The 20,310-nt window shown below is 55.2% G+C and overlaps 1 protein-coding gene across 5 annotated transcripts in view; it reads left to right on the top strand.

The window, feature by feature from the left end:
• The window catches only part of PCDH1 (protocadherin 1), a 28,861-nt gene extending 9,247 nt beyond the window's left edge, over positions 1-19,614 (top strand). For 3 of the 5 annotated variants that reach the window (XM_032300510.1, XM_032300600.1, XM_032300427.1), the window contains exons 2-5: positions 60-922; positions 3,941-6,136; positions 11,907-12,126; positions 15,569-19,614. In XM_032300510.1, the coding sequence (XP_032156401.1) occupies positions 60-922; positions 3,941-6,136; positions 11,907-12,126; positions 15,569-15,963 (3,674 nt within the window). In that variant the 3' untranslated portion in view covers positions 15,964-19,614. Of the gene's footprint in view, positions 1-59; positions 923-3,940; positions 6,719-11,906; positions 12,127-13,417; positions 13,457-15,568 lie in introns of those variants that run through there. The other 2 variants (XM_032300683.1, XM_032300771.1) reach the window with 2 other exon arrangements.
• The last annotated feature ends 696 nt before the right edge of the window (positions 19,615-20,310 follow it).

Genomic DNA, 20,310 nt, shown 5'->3' with positions numbered 1-20,310 from the left:
CTCACGGCCAGCCTCCTCTTCCCAGCTCATGGCCTCTGTTTTGCCTCTTCCCCTTGCAGCCCTCCTGATTCTGGCGCCTGCCAGGATGGGGCCCCTGAGGTGCAGCCCGGGCCCTGGGGGGCAACGGCTACTGCTGTCTTCCATGCTGCTAGCAGTGCTGCTCCTGCTGGCCCCATCCCCAGGCCACGCCACTCGGGTAGTATACAAGGTGCTGGAGGAACAGCCGCCCAACACCCTCATCGGGAGCCTCGCAGCCGACTATGGTTTTCCAGATGTGGGGCACCTGTACAAGCTAGAGGTGGGTGCCCCATACCTTCGTGTGGATGGCAAGACAGGTGACATTTTCACCACCGAGACCTCCATCGACCGTGAGGGGCTCCGTGAATGCCAGAACCAACTCCCTGGTGAGCCCTGCATCCTGGAGTTTGAGGTGTCTATCACAGACCTTGTGCAGAATGGCAGCCCCCGGCTGCTAGAGGGCCAGATAGAAGTACAAGACATCAATGACAACACACCTAACTTTGCCTCACCAGTCATCACTCTGGCCATCCCCGAGAACACCAACATCGGCTCACTCTTCCCCATCCCGCTGGCTTCAGACCGTGATGCTGGTCCCAACGGCGTGGCATCCTATGAGCTACAGGCCGGGCCTGAAGCCCAGGAGCTATTTGGGCTGCAGGTGGCAGAGGACCAGGAGGAGAAGCAACCACAGCTCATTGTGATGGGCAACCTGGACCGTGAGCGCTGGGACTCCTATGACCTCACCATCAAAGTGCAGGATGGCGGCAGCCCCCCACGTGCCAGCAGTGCCCTGCTGCGTGTCACCGTGCTCGACACCAATGACAACGCCCCCAAATTTGAGCGGCCCTCCTATGAGGCCGAACTATCTGAGAATAGCCCCATAGGCCACTCGGTCATCCAGGTGAGAGGCCCCTCCATATAACTGTCAGGGTGACCCACCATTAGAAATGGGAGCCCACCCAACCAGGTGAGAGTTTCCTTCACTTAGGGGGAAAACTGCCAGGTTACTGTAGTGAGACCCCTTCTCCCCAGCCTCAGCCAGGGGAGTCCTTCCCACCCCACCTCAGCATGGTGGTATTACTTTCCTCTATCAGGCTACTTAGGTGACAGTGACATAGCATATGAACAGTAAGCCTCCCACCCCTAAGCCAGACTCAAGCTGAGGAAACCTCTGAGAAGTGAAACTCCCTCCCTAGTCAAGTAGATCCTTCTCTGCCAGCCAGGTGAGCCGAGTTGGAACAAAGGAATCACCTTTTATCCAGGTAGAATCTCTCCTGAGATGAGAGTATCTTCCCAACCAGGGACAGTTTCCCTTCAGCCAAATGAGGTTTCCTGAAGCTAGAGAATACGGCCTCACTTTGCCTCTTCCTGACAAAGTCAAATGAGATCATTTTAGCCAGGTGGGTCCCTCAGAGTCCTGAAAAGACATAACAGGGTGTCTGTATACCTACCTCCTCTCCTAGGCATGGGGTACCCATAGGTGTAGGGTGCTTGGCACAGTGGGTTCAGTGGTGGGTCAATTTCCTCTGTTTAAGTTCTCAGCACCCCTGTCCGTGGGAACTGCCCCAGGTGCTGGGCAGCTTGGTGGGGCTGGGGCCTGGGAGGGAGCAAAGACCGCGTCCCTGCAGACAGGTGGGTGTATCTCCTGCTGCCATCTCAGCTCTGGCCTCCTGCCAGCCCAGCTCCTTTCTCCTTCCCCATGGGCTGAAGATGCCTCTCTCCTTGATGTGAGGGAGCTAAGGAGGCTCGGCCTGCCCTGGACGCCGTTACCCATCCTGGAAAACCCTTAGTCCTAGGTCCTCAAGCTGAAGCGGGAGATGGGTGGGAGTTGCAGAGGCTGATGGACTGAGACCTGGAAAAGAGACGAGAAAGAAAAGGGAGACAGACAGTCGGGGATGGCAAATAATCATAGCCTAGGTGCCAGGCACTGTTCTAAACATATGATATGTATTATATCATTTAATCCTTAACAGTACAAGGTAAGCATTATCCCCATTTTGCAGATGGGAAATGGGGCCCATAGAAATTAGAAAACTTGCCTGATATCCTACAGCTGTTGAGTTCAGAGTCCACCTTTGCCACATCCAAGAGTCTGACTTCAGAGCTTAGGTGTGTAACAGCTTTACCACCTCCCAGTGAGGTGAAGCAGGAGAATACAGCAGAAATTAAGCTGAGAGGTCAGCTGGGCTGAAAAGAGAGGCTGGAAGAAAACAGGCCATGGCAAAGGAGCAGAATCAGAACTGAGCAAGGATGGGAAGGAGACCGAAGCCAAGAATCATAGAGACAAAGGGAGGTAGGACAAGAGGCAGTTAAGAAGCTGGATAACCAATCTAGAGGCAAGGGAGACAGTGGGGATCCTCATGATAAAGTTTGTGACAGGTAGACTGGGGTGGGCAGAGAAGAAACTGTTAGGGTTTGGCACTAAGAGATGTCAGCAGAGACCAGGGTAGCTGGGGAACCGTGGCATCCTATGAGCTGCAGCCCGGGCCTGAGGCCCAGGAGCTCTTTGGGCTGCAGGTGTGGAGTCTTCATTGTAGAAAAAGCCCAAGCAGGAATAGCTAGAGTTCCCATTGCCAAGGAGGAGAGGACTGGCAGTGGCTTGAGGGCTCATTAGGTGCATTGCACAGCACTGCGTTAGCACTGATTTTTCAGAGATAGGCAGGTAGGAAGGTAGACAGTTGGACAGACAAAAAGAGAAATAAATGCTATTTAGGGAGCACTTCCCCTGTGTCAGGCAGTATCAGGCATTTTTACCTGTGTTATCCCATCTGATCCTCACCACAATTCTGTGAAATAGGTTACATTATAATCCCCATTTCACATATTCATAGACTGAGGCTTAGGGAGGTTAAATAATTGGCCCAAGGTCACATAGTTACTTGGGAAGTGGTATAACTGAGATTTGAACCCAGGACTCTTCTGTTTTGTTATCCCAGGGACTCTGCCACGTTGTTTTTTCTCTTCTCACTCCCCATAGCTGTCACCTTCCGTCTGGCTGTGACCTAACTCCAGCCCTCATGTTTCTCCCTGTCCAGTGGTACCCCATGGCCATTCCCACCTGGCTCCTCTTGCCCCATTACCAACCATGTTTGTATAGAGTTGGGCCGAGTGCGCGTCAGAGTTGGCGTGGGAGGGCGTGCCCGCTGACTGCAAAGGGACAGACAGTTCATTGTTTGATGCTGGGAGCCCAGCCTACTGCCAGCAGGCTCTGTGGCCTGCATCAACCCCTCCCTCCTGGCTGCAGGCTCAGGCCGGATTCCTCGCACTGGTGCCTCGCCAGCCAGTGCCAGCTGGGAGGAGAAGGAGCTGCTGAAACAGGTTTCCCCGGTTTGACAGAGCGGTGGCTGGGGCCCGGCCTGGAGGGCTCCTCTGACCCACAACCCTACCTGACTTCTTTCACAAGAAATCCCCCCCTACCTGGAGCCTTCAGGTGGGCATGTGAGTCTTTACTCATGTGTGCAAACACACACATGTGCAAACACACACATACCCAAACACATATACCTTCTCACACAAAAAACACATAATCATGCATTCTGACACAATCGTACACATAACCTATGTATGTGCGTGCATATTGTGCACATTCATACGGGCATGTACTGGTATTTTTGTGGGCCCATACAGCAATGACAAGTGAAGTTTAATTCTGCCCTGTCCCATCTCCAGTAGTTGCCGATACCACTGTTTAGGATTTGCAGGCTGCATCTGAGCTTTTCAGGAAAATGGTTAGTAATGCCTGCCAGAGTGTCCAAATTGGGAAAAGGCAGTACACACATGGCTTCTGGAAAGGGAGCAATGTTGGATTGGCTGTGTCTGCCATGCTTGTTGGAAAGGACATTGGCAGCACACATGCCCCTGTATTTGCTATCCCTGATCTAAACCATCTCTGTTCTTGTTTTTCCCTCCTGCCCCATAGGTGAAGGCCAATGACTCAGACCAAGGTGCCAATGCAGAGATTGAATACACGTTCCACCAGGCGCCCGAAGTTGTGAGGCGTCTTCTTCGACTGGACAGGAACACTGGACTTATCACTGTTCAGGGCCCCGTGGACCGTGAGGACTTAAGCACCCTGCGTTTCTCAGTGCTTGCTAAGGACCGAGGCACCAATCCCAAGAGTGCCCGTGCCCAGGTGGTTGTGACCGTGAAGGACATGAATGACAATGCTCCCACCATTGAGATCCGGGGCATAGGACTGGTGACCCATCAAGATGGGATGGCTAACATCTCAGAGGATGTGGCAGAGCAGACAGCTGTGGCCCTGGTGCAGGTATCTGACAGAGATGAGGGAGAGAATGCAGCTGTCACCTGTGTGGTGGCAGGTGATGTGCCCTTCCAGCTGCGCCAGGCCAGTGAGACAGGCAGTGACAGCAAGAAGAAGTATTTCCTGCAGACCACCACCCCACTGGACTATGAGAAGGTCAAAGACTACACCATTGAGATTGTGGCTGTCGACTCTGGCAACCCCCCACTCTCCAGCACCAACTCCCTCAAGGTGCAGGTGGTGGATGTCAATGACAACGCACCTGTCTTCACGCAGAGTGTCACTGAGGTCGCCTTCCCGGAAAACAACAAGCCTGGTGAAGTGATTGCCGAGGTCACTGCCAGTGATGCTGACTCTGGCTCTAATGCTGAGCTGGTTTACTCTCTGGAGCCTGAGCAGGCTGCTAAGGGCCTCTTTACCATTTCACCTGAGACTGGAGAGATCCAGGTGAAGACATCCCTGGATCGGGAACAGCGGGACAGCTATGAGTTGAAGGTGGTGGCAGCTGACCGGGGTAGCCCTAGCCTCCAGGGCACAGCCACTGTCCTTGTCAATGTGCTGGACTGCAATGACAATGACCCCAAATTTATGCTGAGTGGCTACAACTTCTCAGTGATGGAGAACATGCCAGCGCTGAGTCCAGTGGGCATGGTGACTGTCATTGATGGAGACAAGGGGGAGAATGCCCGGGTGCAGCTCTCAGTGGAGCAGGACAATGGTGACTTTGTTATCCAGAATGGCACAGGCACCATCCTCTCCAGCCTGAGCTTCGATCGAGAGCAACAAAGCACTTACACCTTCCAGCTGAAGGCAGTGGATGGTGGCGTCCCACCTCGCTCAGCTTATGTTGGTGTCACCATCAATGTGCTAGACGAGAATGACAATGCACCCTATATCACTGCTCCTTCTAATGCCTCTCACCGGCTGCTGACCCCCCAGACACGTCTTGGTGAGACAGTCAGCCAAGTGGCAGCTGAGGACTTTGACTCTGGTGTCAATGCTGAGCTGATCTACAGTATCGCAGGTGGCAACCCTTATGGACTCTTCCAGATTGGATCACATTCAGGTGCCATCACCCTGGAGAAGGAGATTGAGCGGCGCCACCATGGGCTACACCGCCTGGTGGTTAAGGTCAGTGACCGCGGCAAGCCCCCACGCTATGGCACAGCCTTGGTCCACCTTTATGTCAATGAGACTCTGGCCAACCGCACGCTGCTGGACACCCTCCTGGGCCACAGCCTGGACACGCCACTGGATATTGACATTGCTGGGGATCCAGAATACGAGCGCTCCAAGCAGCGTGGCAACATTCTCTTTGGTGTGGTGGCCGGTGTGGTGGCCGTGGCCTTGCTCATCGCCCTGGCAGTTCTTGTGCGCTACTGCCGGCAGCGGGAGGCCAAGAGTGGTTACCAGGCTGGTAAAAAGGAGACCAAGGACCTGTACACCCCTAAGCCCAGTGGCAAGGCCTCCAAGGGAAACAAAAGCAAGGGCAAGAAGAGCAAGTCCCCGAAGCCTGTGAAGCCAGTGGAGGACGAGGATGAGGCCGGGCTGCAGAAGTCCCTCAAGTTCAACCTGATGAGCGATGCCCCTGGGGACAGTCCCCGAATCCACCTGCCCCTCAACTACCCACCGGGCAGCCCTGACCTGGGTCGCCACTACCGCTCTAACTCCCCACTGCCTTCCATCCAGCTGCAGCCCCAGTCACCCTCGGCCTCCAAGAAGCACCAGGTGGTACAGGACCTGCCACCTGCAAATACATTCGTGGGCACCGGGGACACCACGTCCACGGGCTCTGAGCAGTACTCCGACTACAGCTACCGAACCAACCCCCCCAAATACCCCAGCAAGCAGGTAGGCCAGCCCTTTCGGCTCAGCACACCCCGGCCCCCACCCCACCCCTACCACGGAGCCATCTGGACCGAGGTGTGGGAGTGATGGAGCAGGTGTACTGTGCCTGCCTGTGTGGGCGCCAGCCTGAGCCAGCAGTGGGAGGTGGGGCCTTGGTGAGAACACTGCTGCCTCACCCAGGCACAGGGATTAGGCTGAGTGAAGATTAAGGGAAGGTGGGCTCTGTGGTCTCCTCTCTGCCCTCTCCCAACTGGGAAGTGACTTGCCAAGTCCTCAGGCCCTGGACCAGCCTCTGGGCCTTGTGGGTGGGGACTGGTGGGCAAGTGAGCAGAATTGGGGAGGGAAATGGGGAAGAAGTCTACTCCAAACCTAGGTCTCTATCTGAGACCAGCCCTACGTGCTTCTCTAGGAGGGAACAGGGAGACCTCTGGTCCCATGGATAAGTGAGTGGGGAGTGTGCCAGGAAGGGGGAGTTCCCCATCGTGCCTTCTGTGTCCTGTGCATCAACCTCTTCCTCAGCACTAGGCTCCTGGGGTGGGGTTCCACATGCCCTTGGCCCTGACAATAAAGTTCTCTATTTTTGGAGTTTTGGTTTCTTATTTTCTGGAACTGAGAGAAGAAGCGAGAGAGACTGGAAGCAGCCCTTTGTCCTCAGTCCTACTTCAGTTTCCCCTTCCCTTCTCTTTGCCGCTTGCCACATCCTAGACCTGCCCACTGCACCCCACACTATCCTAGTTTACCATCTTGCCATCCACCCCTATGTCCCTATCCACGTCTGGAGAAGTGCCCTTCCTACCAGCCTTCAAATGGAGGTGTCTGGCAATGTGTCTCCTTGCCCCATGTCTGTAGGGCTTTCTTCCTAAGAATATTCCAGAAAGGGGAGGTGGAGCTGTACCCAAGTCCTGCCCCATCTGAGGCTGGATTTTTTTTTTTGTGTTTTTTTTTTTTTTTTGAGAGACGGAGTTTCGCTCATGTTACCCAGGCTGGAGTGCAATGGCGCGATCTCGGCTCACCGCAACCTCCGCCTCCTGGGTTCAGGCAATTCTCCTGCCTCAGCCTCCTGAGTAGCTGGGATTACAGGCACGCACCACCATGCCCAGCTAATTTTTTGTATTTTTAGTAGAGACAGGGTTTCACCATGTTGACCAGGATGGTCTCCATCTCTTGACCTGGTGATCCACCCGCCTCGGCCTCCCAAAGTGCTGGGATTACAGGCTTGAGCCACCGCGCCCGGCCTGGATTTTTCTAATCTGCTCAAACTGAGTTGCCTCTGACAGACGTCAGACTAGAGCACCCGGTAGGAGGTGGCATTCAGCCTTCCTGCCTTGGGTGAAGGCAGAGAACCTCTCAGTTACACCAGCCACCTTCCCCCAGGGCAATCCCTTCCCTTAAGTCCCTTCCCCAGCCTCCTCATCACAACAGCACTCAACACCCAGCAGTTAGCTGGCCCTACCCTGTGTCTCCCTACCATGATCACCAACCCAAGCTAAAGGGAGGGGGCCGAGGGGGAGAAGAGGGAATTCCGAAGTTCTCTGCATTTACCTGCCCTGCACCCCGACTCTTAGGGGGTCCCCTGCTCATGAGCAGAGGCTTCCTAGTTCTGCCTTCTGCCTGTGATGCTACCGCCCTCCCCTCTTTCCATTCCTTGCTCTGGCCACCCTGGGTTGCTGGCTCTCACTCTCTCTCTCTCCGTCTCTCACTTCTTGCTCTCCTGGGTCTACCCTGTCTCTGGTTGTGCCTGAGTGGGAGGAAGGCTAAAGCGTGGCTGAGGGGCCTCAGGTCCTGGGGGAGTCTCTGAGGCCAGAAGCAGCCTATCTCCATGGTGACCAAAGAGGCTTGAGACACTCCCAGGAGGAACAAGGCGCCAGCTCTCTCCTCTGATTCCATCCACAAACTCCCCCAATGCCCTGGGCGTGGGGGAGAGGGCAAAGTAAAAACTCCCGGGGTCTTGGAGGAGTGGGGCCTGGGGAAGAGAGATCTAACCACATCGTGACCTCCAACAACTCCTGACCTCCCATTCTTTCTCTTCCTTTTCTGTCCTTACTGGCACTGCTTCTATCTTTCTCCTATTCCTTTAGTGTCTTCATCTCTTTTTCTTTCCCAGGGTCTGAGGGATTGTCTTTTACTCAGCTCTAATCCATCCTAACCCATCCATCGAGCCACATTGAATGTCTTCTCTCAACATTCAGATACAACCAAATCACACCACCTGTTGTCATCATCAGCACACATAGGCCAAGTTTCCACTGAGTGCTCAGCATGGTACTAGACCCTGATGAAAAAATGGCTATACTCGTACAAGACAGACAAGTGAATGATGAGGCAATTGAGAGTCTTAAGAGTCGAATGAGAAGTGCCCTACTAAAGCTTTTCCCAACTTACTCCATGAAACTACGTCTACTGCTACCACTCACTTCCATTTTTTGAGTCCTTACAAGGTGGGAGGTACCACGCTAAGCACTTTGTGTGAATTAGTTCATTCAGTGCTCATAATTCTTTATGATATGGGTCATTTTAATGTTCAATTTGCAGAAGTGAAAACTAGATAGTGATGCCGCCAGATTCAAACGCAAAGCAGGCAGTTCTCCTATTATCTATTCTGCTATAAAAAAGGGGTTCTGTGATGAAGTTAGTTTTGGTAGTAAGAGATTCATGATTACATTCAACTATTAAAGGCTCTGTAGAGTCCTCCAAAAAAGGGGGAACCTGTTAGACGTTGTTTTAATTTTTATTATTTTTTTGAGACAGGGTCTTACTCTATCGCCTGGGCTGGGATGCAGTGGCACAATCTTGGTTCACTGCAACCTCTGCTGCCTGGGCTCAAACGATCCTCCTGTGTAGCTGGGACTACAGGCGTGCACCACCACACCTGGATAATTTTTGTATTTTTGGTAGAGACAGGGTTTTTCCATGTTGCCCAGGCTGGTCTCAACTCCTGAGCTCAAGCGATCTGCCCACCTCAGACTACCAAAGTGCTGGGATGACAGGTGTGAGCCACCATGCCCAGTCTCAATTTTGTTCACCTCTTGAGTTTTCTGGATTTATTTCACCATATTGCCCCTCCCTTCCTTTGACAAGCACAGTATGGGAAAGCTACACAGGACATGGAAACGGGCTTCTGGAAGGAGAAAGTGCAACTTGAGCCAACTTGTCAATGAGGAGCAGGATTAGGGAAGGAGGGTCCCCTGCCTTCTTGCAGGGTCACTGTGTGAGCAAACTCCTGCAGCAGGAGTGAACCAAGTTGAAGGCAGGAAAAGGGCAGAAAAAGTAATATTCTGGCAAGAATGGAGGGCATAAGAGAAAGCTGAAAGATGAGACTGGAAGAACTGTAGGTTGTAGAGGACACAGGTGCCAAAAGTACTTCAGAAAGAAATAGTCCCGGAAAGCTCATGAGTGTTTTAGATGAACTGAGTTTTAGAAAGTTCACTGGTATATATGGTGGGCTTAAAAGGGCATAGAGATGAAGGTACAGGACTGAACCTCTAAGGTTTGGACTGATGGTGGCAATGGGGGTGATGGATGGATAAATTTGGCCAAGGTTAGGGACAAAGAACCCACAGGATTCAAAGGATAATTGGATATGGGGTAGGGACAGGGAATGAGGGGAGAACTGCCAGGACTTCCAGGTAGACATCAGTCTTCTGAGTCTGAGTAATGGGATAGTGATGAGATGATTGCCCATACAGAAGCTAAGTGAAGAAGAATTTTGTTTCAGACATGTTGAATCTTAACGGCCAGTAGGCAGAGCCAATTGGAAATAATCAGCAAGCGTCCAGAGCTTCAGAACTCAAAAGAGTTTGAGAGAGATTTTTGATCTGGGCTTTTATAATTTGATAGTCATAAAATTAGAGGGAACATTAAGTGTTGGGTATAACTCAACCCTCCATTTTACAGAAAAGAATCATGGGAAAAGAGACCAAACGACTAGCTTAGTAGGCAGGACCGAAGCCCTCAATTACCAGGTGTGGGTTCTGCAGGGTGGTGGGACTGCTGGCCAGTATCTTGAAAGAAAACTGGAAAGAGAAGCACCAACAACCATGCTGCCCTGTGCCTCCCAGACCCTGTGGGCCCTGTTCACCCCTATACCAGGTGGGCAACACTCCTTTGTAGCCTCCCAGACCCAAACGTCCATGTCAGTTTTGGAGACCTTATCAGTCATCACCCAGACCCTTCAGTATTTTAGATCAATACAAGGATCCCAAGAACGATCACTTATTCCTGAAGATGAGGTGGGAGCCATCTTCAGGAATGGGGATAATGGGGAGGCAGTTCAGGACTACCTTTCCGGCAGCTCCAAAAATCCTGTCCTGATAGCCTCTCCCACCCTAGCTACCTTGAATGGGGCTTTAGGAGGGTAAGTCTACAAAGCCAGGGTCACCTCCCCTAGCCATCTTCATAACCTCCCATCCAGAGTTACAGAGTAAGACAAAGCACTGCCAAAGTCTTGCAGGATTGGAAGGAGCTTGGAGACTCATCAGCAGGGCCCTGGGCTTGGCTGTTTTCACCCCTGGCCTCCAGGGGCCCTGGGTCTGCGCCCTCCACAACTCCTAATTTCTGGTTGGCAGGAAAATCTGTGGCAGTCCCAAGTGGGTATTTGGGTGGCTGGCTGGTTGTACCAAGTGCCAAGTTGAGGTTGCCAGGTTCCAGGGCTGATCATTAACCTGTGGCAGGCCTACAGGGCTGCTGGCTGGGAGCAGCCTGTTACTGTTCCACTTCCCTGACCCCTAGTCCCCAGTCCCCAGTCCAAGCCTCCAAGTCTGGCTCCTTATCTGGCTTCTCATCCCGGCAGCCCTCCCAGAAGCTCCTATTTCCTGGAAGGAGTCTCCTTTTGAGACCAGCTTTCCTAATCCCTAATGGTGCCATGCCCTCCCCGCCATGTCCAGGCTCCTGGCAAGGCCCTACCCTCTCCAGTGAATATTCTATTTCCTGATCGGGAAGACTGGGGAGTTTCCATTGTTCTGCTTTGCCCCCTTCCCCCAGGTGCCCTGGTTTGTTATCAGGCTCCTCCCTCTGTTTTCCACTCCCAGATCTCTCTGTAGAGGAGTGACGTGGGGATGGGGGGCTGAATGGGAGAGGCCTCAGCTGGGAGTCCTGAGGCTGCTGCAACATCACAAACCAGGGATGAGGAACAGAGGATAAGAAAGGTTGGCCCCTCATTTGGAAGGAGACAGTGGCAAGAGCAGTGAGACAGGTGAGGAGCTGGAGTTTGGAGGGTGCTGTTTGGAAATGAGGGAACTGTTCTGGTATTGGTGAGCTGTTTGGGAGTTAGGAATCTGCTGCTTTTAGGAAGCTGTTCTAGAAATTGCAAGCTATGCTGGTGTTTAGAGGCTGCGCTGGAATGAGGGGAGTAGGGTGGTATCATGCTACTCTGGTATTGGGCTCTACACTGTATTACAGGCCATTCTGGGATTAAAGGGAGACTGTGCCAATATTGGGAAGCTGGGTTACAGCTAGAAGGGTTGTGCTATAACAAGTGGTTGCACTGGATGAGTGTTATTGGGGTGGCGCAGGGGCTATGATAACACTGGGGCCTGCGCTGTACTGGGACTTCCACTATGTGGACTTGGCTGTACTAGGAGCTGTCCTAGAACTCGAGCAGTCTTCTGCTGGGGCCTGTGCTTTTGGGAGGAGTGTGCTGTGCTGGACCTGGGTCCCTTCTTGGTTGCTGTTGAGACCTGGGGAGGGCGGTGCTTGGCTTGTACTAGGGCTTGGTATGGCGGTGGGCCCGGTGGGCAAGCTGGGTGGTCAGTAGTGACAATCTCTCTCCCTGCAGTTACCTCACCGCCGCGTCACCTTCTCGGCCACCAGCCAGGCCCAGGAGCTGCAGGACCCATCCCAGCACAGTTACTATGATAGTGGCCTGGAGGAGTCTGAGACACCATCCAGCAAGTCATCCTCGGGACCTCGGCTCGGTCCCCTGGCCCTACCTGAGGATCACTATGAGCGCACCACCCCTGACGGCAGCATAGGAGAGATGGAGCACCCCGAGAATGGTGAGGCACAGCACCATGGTCAGGGCACCCCAGGAATAAGTGGACGCCTGGGAATGGTGACGAGGCCTTAAACAAATCCTCCTCTTTTTCTTTTTCTTTTTTTTTTTGAGATGGAGTTTTGCTCTTGTTGCCCAGGCTGGAGTGCTGTAGCACGATCTTGGCTCACTACAATCTCCGCCTCCCAGGTTCAAGTGGTTCTCCTACCTCAGCCCCCCGAGTAGCTGGGATTACAGGCATGTACCACCATGCCCGGCTAATTTTGTATTTTAACTAGAGACGGGGTTTCACCATGTTGGACAGGTTGGTTTCAAACTCCTGACCTTAAGTGATCCACCCACCTTGGCCTCCCAAAGTGCTGGGATTACAGGCATAAGCCACCGCGCCTAGCCGTATTGAGTTCTTATGTGTTCAGTCATCATCGCCATGCGGAGGGCTTTCAGGTATACACACATTTAGTCCCCAGAACCACTCTGTGATCTGAGAGCTTTATGGCACCCACTTTACGATGGAGGAAACTGAGGCTTAGAGAGGCTAAGTCACTTGCCCAAAGTCATACATCTAGAAAGTGACAGACCTGGGAGGGATTCAAACCCAGGTTTCTCTGAATCCAAATCTATTGCATCCAGCCATGTTTACACTGCCACCTGGGAACAGGGACTTGAGCGTGGTTGGCCAGAAGGCTCACGTAATAGTGAGGAAACCTTGAGGAGGTGGGTGGTGGTCCTCTAATGGATGGGAGGGCCTTCAGAATAGAGAATGGGCCCTGGATGCTACAGGCGTCTCAGAGAACGCTGTGACAATCCACTGGGGAGAGGAGTGGGAGAAGGTTTGGCACCTCTTTGAGGAAGAGAGGCAGGAGGTCTGGTGAGGAGAAAGACCTGACTGGGAGGGATTTGGAGGATGATGGCAAAAGGGAGGTGTGAGCTGGAGCAGAGATCAGCCTGGGAATGGATGCTGAGGTATGCTGTCAGAAAGTGTGTGTGCAATGTGTGTGCTGTGCACATGTGTGTGCATGTGTGAAGGTGTCCATGGCAGCCTGTGGAGGAAGAGAGTGAACGAGCTAGCCCCTGAGATGGAAACACTCTCTAACTTGGAGCTGTCCTCGGGTCTCACCCACTCCCTCAACCCAAAGCCTCCCCTCCACACAAAAGATGGGAGGTTTCACTCCCCTGCCTCAGGCACAGGGCCCTTGTCTAACCTCCCAGGCACTAGGTCTCAGAGTGTCCTCCACCCCACCCCACCCCTCCATACATGATCTCATACCCGTCTCGTCCTTTTTGTGCCCGCGCAGAGCCGGCTGGCCGGAGCAGGCCCTGAGGCAGAGTGCCAGGTATGTGGGAACTGCTCTGGGGTCTGGGGTCTGTGGGACTCTGCCCAGCACCCAGCCTCGCCCACCCAGTGCCCATGCTCTGCTCCGAGCCATGTTGGGTCCCCCAACTCTCCTCTGAGCTGTAGAGCCTTGGCACTTTGAGGGTTAACAACAGAGCTGTCCCCTCCTCACCTGGCACTGGTAGGAGGCCAAGCCAGGGTGGGTGGTGCCAGGGGAGCCCCTGTCCCAGGCAGTGTTTCTCAGCCATGTCCCTGGGGGTGTGGGGGGGTCACTGCCTGGTGCTGTCCCTGAGCAAGGGCAGGACAGGGACAGCTGTGACAGGAAGTGCTCATGGCCCAGCCGTTCCCATGGAGACCCCCGCTGCCCAGCAACTACACCGGCTACTGCTGATGTCAGGCAGCCAACTCCTGTTCCCGTGGGTGTTCTGGGCAGGGAGCTGGGGCAAGGCCAGGGGTGGTGGATGGTTTAGGGGCCAGAGTGAGGTGGGGAGGGGCTGCATGAGCGTGCTTGTGGATGTGAGTGTGTGCTTCTATGTGAATACCCCACATAGAAGCTATCCCTTCCCCCTGGCTTTAAAGCAAGGCCTCGCTATGCTGGGGGAGGGTGGGGGTTCCAGGACCGCTGGGAGCATGTGAGGCTTGAGGGGGTTCAGAAGGAAACCATGTGCCCAATTTCATCTGACAATAGAGGTGCCCAGTGTAGTAGATTTGTGCATCCATGCCTATCTGTGTGTGTGTAAGAGAGGGAGGGGGAGAGAGAGATTGATTGTATCCTTCAGTGAGGATGGGGGTTTCCTCAACCGCACCTGAGGATAGATTTGGATGTTTAAGCCACTCTGAAGATAGAGGAGGCAGTGTATAGATAAGTGTGTGTTTGTGCACCTGAGGGCAAAATTGGTGGGTGTGTGAGGAGAGCACTGTAGGGTACATGAGGCTGGAAGGAATGTGTCTATTTAGGGTTCAGTGGCTCACGCCTGTAATTCCAGCACTCTGGGAGGCTGATGCAGGAGCATTGCCTGAGCTCAGGAGTTCAAGACCAACCTAGGGGCCGGGCGCGGTGGCTCAAGCCTGTAATCCCAGCACTTTGGGAGGCCGAGGCGGGTGGATCACGAGGTCAAGAGATCGAGACCATCCTGGTCAACATGGTGAAACCCTGTCTCTACTAAAAATACAAAAAATTAGCTGGGCATGGTGGCGCGTGCCTGTAATCCCAGCTACTCAGGAGGCTGAGGCAGGAGAATTGCCTGAACCCAGGAGGCGGAGGTTGCGGTGAGCCGAGATCGCGCCATTGCACTCCAGCCTGGGTAACATGAGTGAAACTCCGTCTCAAAAAAAAAAAAAAAAAAAAAAAAAAAAAAAGACCAACCTAGGCAACATGGCTAAACCCCATCTCTACAAAAAAATACAAAAATATAGCCAGGTGTAGTAGTGCATGCCTATAGTCCCAGCTGCTCAGGAGTCTGAGGTGGGAGGATCACCTGAGTCTGGGAAATTGAGGCTGCAGTGAGCCGAGATCACACCACTGCACTCCAGCCTGGGTGACAGGAGTGAGGCGCTGTCTTGAAGGAAAAAAAAAAGGATAAGGCTGGGCCCAATGGCTCACGCCTGTAATCCCAACACTTGGGAGGTCGAGGAGGGTAGATCATCTGAGGTCAGGGAATCGAGACCAGCCTGGCCAACATGGTGAAACCTCATCTCTACTAAAAATCCAAAAAATAACCAGGCATGGTGGCAGGTGGCTGTAATCCCAGCTACTCCGGAGGCTAAGGCAGGAGAATTGCTTGAACCAGGGAGCTGAGATGGGGCCATTGCACTCCAGCCTGGGTGACAAGAGCAACACTTCGTCTCAAAAAGAAAGAAAAAGAAAGAATAGATTGTGTGTGTGTGTGTGCGTGCGTGCGTGTGCGTGCGTGTGTGTGTGTGTGTGTACAGTAGGTGGATGGTAGGAGTACACGTGTCTATTCGAGGGTGTGTATGCCTGTGAGTTCCGTGGTCAGGAAGGGGCGTGTACCCCTGTCATGAGGCAGACTTTAGGTGCCAGTGGGAGGCCATGATGCAAAGCTTTGCAGACGCTGTATGTCTGATGACTGCCCTTCCCCGTTCGTTCCTACAGACCTTCGCCCTTTGCCTGATGTCGCCATGACAGGCACATGTACCCGGGAGTGCAGTGAGTTTGGCCACTCTGACACATGCTGGATGCCTGGCCAGTCATCTCCCAGCCGCCGGACCAAGAGCAGCGCCCTCAAACTCTCCACCTTCGTGCCTTACCAGGACCGAGGAGGGCAGGAGCCTGCGGGCGCCGGCAGCCCCAGCCCCCCGGAAGACCGGAACACCAAAACGGCCCCCGTGCGCCTCCTGCCCTCCTACAGTGCCTTCTCCCACAGTAGCCATGATTCCTGCAAGGACTCGGCCACCTTGGAGGAAATCCCCCTGACCCAGACCTCGGACTTCCCACCCGCAGCCACACCGGCATCTGCCCAGACGGCCAAGCGCGAGATCTACCTGTGAGCCCCCTCCTGGCCGGCCGGTCCCCCTCCCCCAGCCGCCGGCCAGTTCCCAAATGGGCCCATTCCAGGGCCTCACTCTCGACCCCTTCAGCGTGGACTTCCTGGCCAGGGCCCCAAGTTGGGGGCAACACTGGCCTCATGACCACGCTGGCCCTTCTCCCATGCAGGGTCCAGGTCCTCTCCCCTCATTTTCATCTCCCAGCCCCCAGGGGCCCCTTCCCCTTTATGGGGCTTCCCCCAGCTAATGCCCAAGAGGGCTCCTCTACAATGACTGGGCTCCTTTCCTTGACTTCCAGGGAGCACCCCCTCAATTTGGGCAGATAGTGGAGTCAAGGGTGGGCAGCACACTCCTAACTCATTGTTTCCCTCATGGCCGACCAGGGCGGGGATAGCACGCCCAATTTTAGCCCTGAAGCAGGGCTGAACTGGGGAGCCCCTTTCCCTGGGAGCTCCCAGAGGAAACTCTTGACCGCTAGGGGCTCCCTGAAGGGCTTTCATTACCAAAGGTGGGGTAGGGACAGGGGGGTGGGAGTGGAGTGGAGGCCTCGCCTTCCCTTGCTGCCCCTGGGCTGGCCCACCTGCCTGCCACATGCCCACGCCTAGTCCCATCTGGGCCCCCCTTCCCTGCTGGTCATGCAGTGTCTGTATATAAGGACCTTGGAATGACGTTCCCATTTCTGCCTGATTTGCAACTTTTATTGTTGATGTTGTGTTGTCTTGGGGGACCCCTCTGGCGGGGGACCTGCCCTGTGCCCCCTCCTCCCTGCCGCAGTGCCCCCTCAACCCAGGCCTCTATTGTTCCGTGTTGTAAATACCCCTGGGGCCATGGTGGGATGGGGGTGCAGGCCAGGAAAACAACGGGTGGGTGGGGGTGGGGACGGGGGTAACATTTGCCTATCAGCAGAGCTGGGCTTTTATTTAATTTTTTTTAAAAAATACAAATCTCTATTTTTTTGGAACTGTTGCGCTGTGCCCTGGGGGGGATCCCCGCTCAGGCTGGCCTCCCACATCCAGATGAGCATCACAGAGGGGCCCTGAGGCTGTGGGGGGCAGCTGGACAGGGGTGGGATGACTGTGCCTCTGGCCTGGTTGGGTGAGTTGGGAGCAGGAAGGTTTGCTCAGGGGGTGGCTGGGTGCTGCTCCTGATACGGGGGACTGCATCCTGCCCCCTCCCTGCCCCCCCAACCCCCAGCCCCTGCCATGACTGACCCGTCAGCCTGTAAAACCACCATTGCCTTGATCTCAGGGGGTGGGAGGGCTGCCTCAGGGCACCCTGGGCTCCAGGCCCCCTTCTTCCAGTTGGGCTTCCCTTTGCCAGGGTCAGGGGTCCCATGGGGGAGGGGGGAGGGAGGTTTGGGGGGCAGAGAAGCCCAGTCAGCCATGATGAGGTGGAGTTCTTTTCTTCACCTCAGGGGGCCAGGGTGTAAGGGGCGTCCTGCAGAGCCCCCATCTCCCACTGTGGCCATCTCAAAGCCTCAGCCCCTCTTCCTTCCAGAAACCCCCACTGCCTTGGCCCATACCTCTCCAGCTCCCTAGGGGCCCAGGCTGGGAGGCTGGAGACTCAGGGTATGGCCCTTGCTTGACTTAATCTAAGCTTGGGGAGGTGGCCCAAGTGTGGGAGGGGTGGGTACAGGCTGCTGGGTCGTCTGGTGCCTTTGGGAGCTGTGCTGCTGGGGTCTTGACTCCTGTACCCCAAAGACCCCACCCCCAACCAGGAAAAGCCAGGGGGGCTGAAGAATCACCCTATTCTCTGCCCCTTACCCCTAACTTGGCTTGGGGTGACAGTGCTAGGAAGGAGAGCATTGTTAGGCTGGTGGCCCCAGCATACACAGCCCTTCTATGGAAGGGAAGGGGTAGAGTGGGCTGGGGTGGCAGCAGCCAGGTCTAGGGGTTGGCCAAAGGCTCCTTTCCTTGGGGGAGGCCCAGGAAATGGGCAGGGGGCTTGTTAATGAGACAGCCCTTTTCCCCTGCACAAATGGGGCAGGTGCAATAGTCTCGGAGTTGGTAGTATTTGGTACCCAGCTGGTGGGGCAGTGGCCTCAAGGATTGTCCTGGGTCCTGGAGATCAGGATTCTGGCAAGATTGTATGAGGCCCATTTGCTTGGAGGAGAAGGTGGTCCAGACAGGCGGCATTCCTGGGGTCAGTGGACTCCCACTGGAAGCCCCTGGTGGCCTGGGTACCCTGCCCTGGTCTTAGAGACCCCTGAGCACTGAGTGGAAGGGCAGAGGAGCATTTTGCACAATGGAGAAGCCAGAAGAAAGAGGGTAGCCCAGACGGCTGGGAGGGCTGAGAAGCATAGAGCAGAAGCCCTTCCTACAGGCAAACACTGAGCCCCCATCCCCCTGGTTGGGGCCAGGGCACTGCGTCTGTTACCAACTGGGCACTGGAGAGATGAAACCAAAGGTGGGCAGGGGATGGTGACAGCACTGGGGACTACACCTATGGGTCCTAGGTCTGTGAAGCCCCTCCCCAATGCCTGTGTCGCGTACAGTTTTATGTACCAATAGGCGACATTTGGCCAGAGGAGAGCACCCCTCAAACCCAGCCTGACCCAGTCTGTGTCTTCCTAGAGGGGACCTAGTCGGTCCCCATCCCCCTACTTCAGGGCATGTCTCTCGGTAGGGGGAGGGTATATGGGGACATATTTCTCTCCTAGGGTCCCTGAAGCGTGTCTCACGTTCCGGGGTGGGAGGAAGTTCTCTGGGCATCTCTCACCTCTGGGGGCTCTCTAGGCCCTATCTCTCCCCTTGGGAGTCTCTGGGGGACATATGTTCCCACTGAGGACCACGGGAGCATGTCTCCCCCGCTTATCCAGGCTCTCTGGGGAGCCTGTTTTCCTCCCAGGGTTCCTGGGAGTACTTAAGGCAAGTCAGTCTGGGGCCATCTCTCTTTCCAGGGAAGGGGGCTATCTCTGAAGCATGTCTGGGAAGGGATGTTTCTGGCCCTGCCCCCATCTCTCCTATGGGGGTTTCTCTGCCCTGCAGCACTTTGGGATGAGGCTGGGCATCTCTGAGTTGTCTTTTCTCCTAGGGGCCCTGAGATACCTCTCTCTCCTGAGGGTGGGGCCTCTGGAGCCATTTCTTCCCTGGGTCGGGGCTGTCTCCGGGTGTTGGGAGGGCTTGTGTTGGCCATGAGAAAGTCTCTTAAGGGGCGTCTGCACTGGGGACTTCTCTGGGAGGGGGGACTGTGTCTCGCCCACCGGGTTTCGGGCGGGTGTGTCTGCCCATGGGGAGGGGAGACTGGGTCTCCTCGGGTTACCTGATTGGGGAGGGGGGCCGTGTCTCTCTCGTGTGTAGGGGGGTGGGGGTAGGTAGGGGTGGGGGGTTTGGGCGCGTCGGGTGCCCACATTGGGGTCGTGTTTCTCTTGGTTCGTGCCACTTCCCACCGCCTCGCTCCTCCCGGGAAGGGCCCCCGCCCCGCCCCTACCCCCACCCCATCCCTGGCGCTGCGAGCACAATCCTGTTGATTTGTAATGATTTCTGTCTCTTTCCGTCTTTCTCTTTCTCTGACCCCCCCACCCCCGCCGCGAGCATGCGCAGGCACCGCCCCTACCCCCTCCGGTTCGGTTCGTTTCCGGTTTGTTTGCTGAGCTGTCAATGAAAGACCCGTGTAATTATTCCCGAGCTTTACAATAAAAGTGTGAAAACCGGACCCCACTCCGCTTCTTCCGGGTCCTCGGGCCTGCGTCCCGTGGATAGTAGGAGCTAAATCTGGAGACCTTAGAGAGGGCCGGGGGACGCGAGGGACGAGAGACTGAGACCTGCACTGGTATTAATCGGGGATGGAGTCGAGCTGACGCGGACTGAGGACAGACCCCTAGTCCATACACCTCAAAGTGACCCCTGCTAGCTCCGCTGGGTCCGACCTGCTGTTGATACCCCTTTTCCCCCAGAACTCAGGTGCAGGACGGGGTGAGGGTGGCTGCCGGGGAAGGTTGTGCTGCGCTGCCTTCTTCCCCGGGCGCCTCCAGGACGTGCAATCGTTCCCGGGTGTATCCATTCCCACTCCCCACTCTTTGGCAACGAGTGTGAATTGCGGAACTGGATGGGATAAGGGGCGGGAGACAACTGTCTGTCGGGTTCTCCCACGCTCAGGAGCCAGAGTTGGAAGTCGAGTTAGTGGACGGGAACCGAAAAGGTCTCAGCCTCGGTCTCCAGCTGCGCTCCCCTCCCCCCTTCCGGGCTCGATCGGCCCCGGCCTCCTCCGTCCGGCTCCTGGGTAAACACCGGCTCCGGAGAGGTCGGAAAACAGAGACTGGATGGGCAGGTTCCCGGCCCCGCCTCCCGGGGCGCTGCTCCCTCCTCCGCCCCCCACCGCGTCGCGCGCTGTTGCTGGGCCCGCGTCCTC

Source organism: Sapajus apella, unplaced genomic scaffold (assembly GCF_009761245.1).
Source record: "Sapajus apella isolate SASKATOON/1434 unplaced genomic scaffold, GSC_monkey_1.0 scaffold1, whole genome shotgun sequence".
Classification (NCBI taxonomy): Eukaryota; Metazoa; Chordata; class Mammalia; order Primates; family Cebidae; genus Sapajus; species Sapajus apella.
This window is presented reverse-complemented; position numbering and strand designations above follow the sequence as displayed.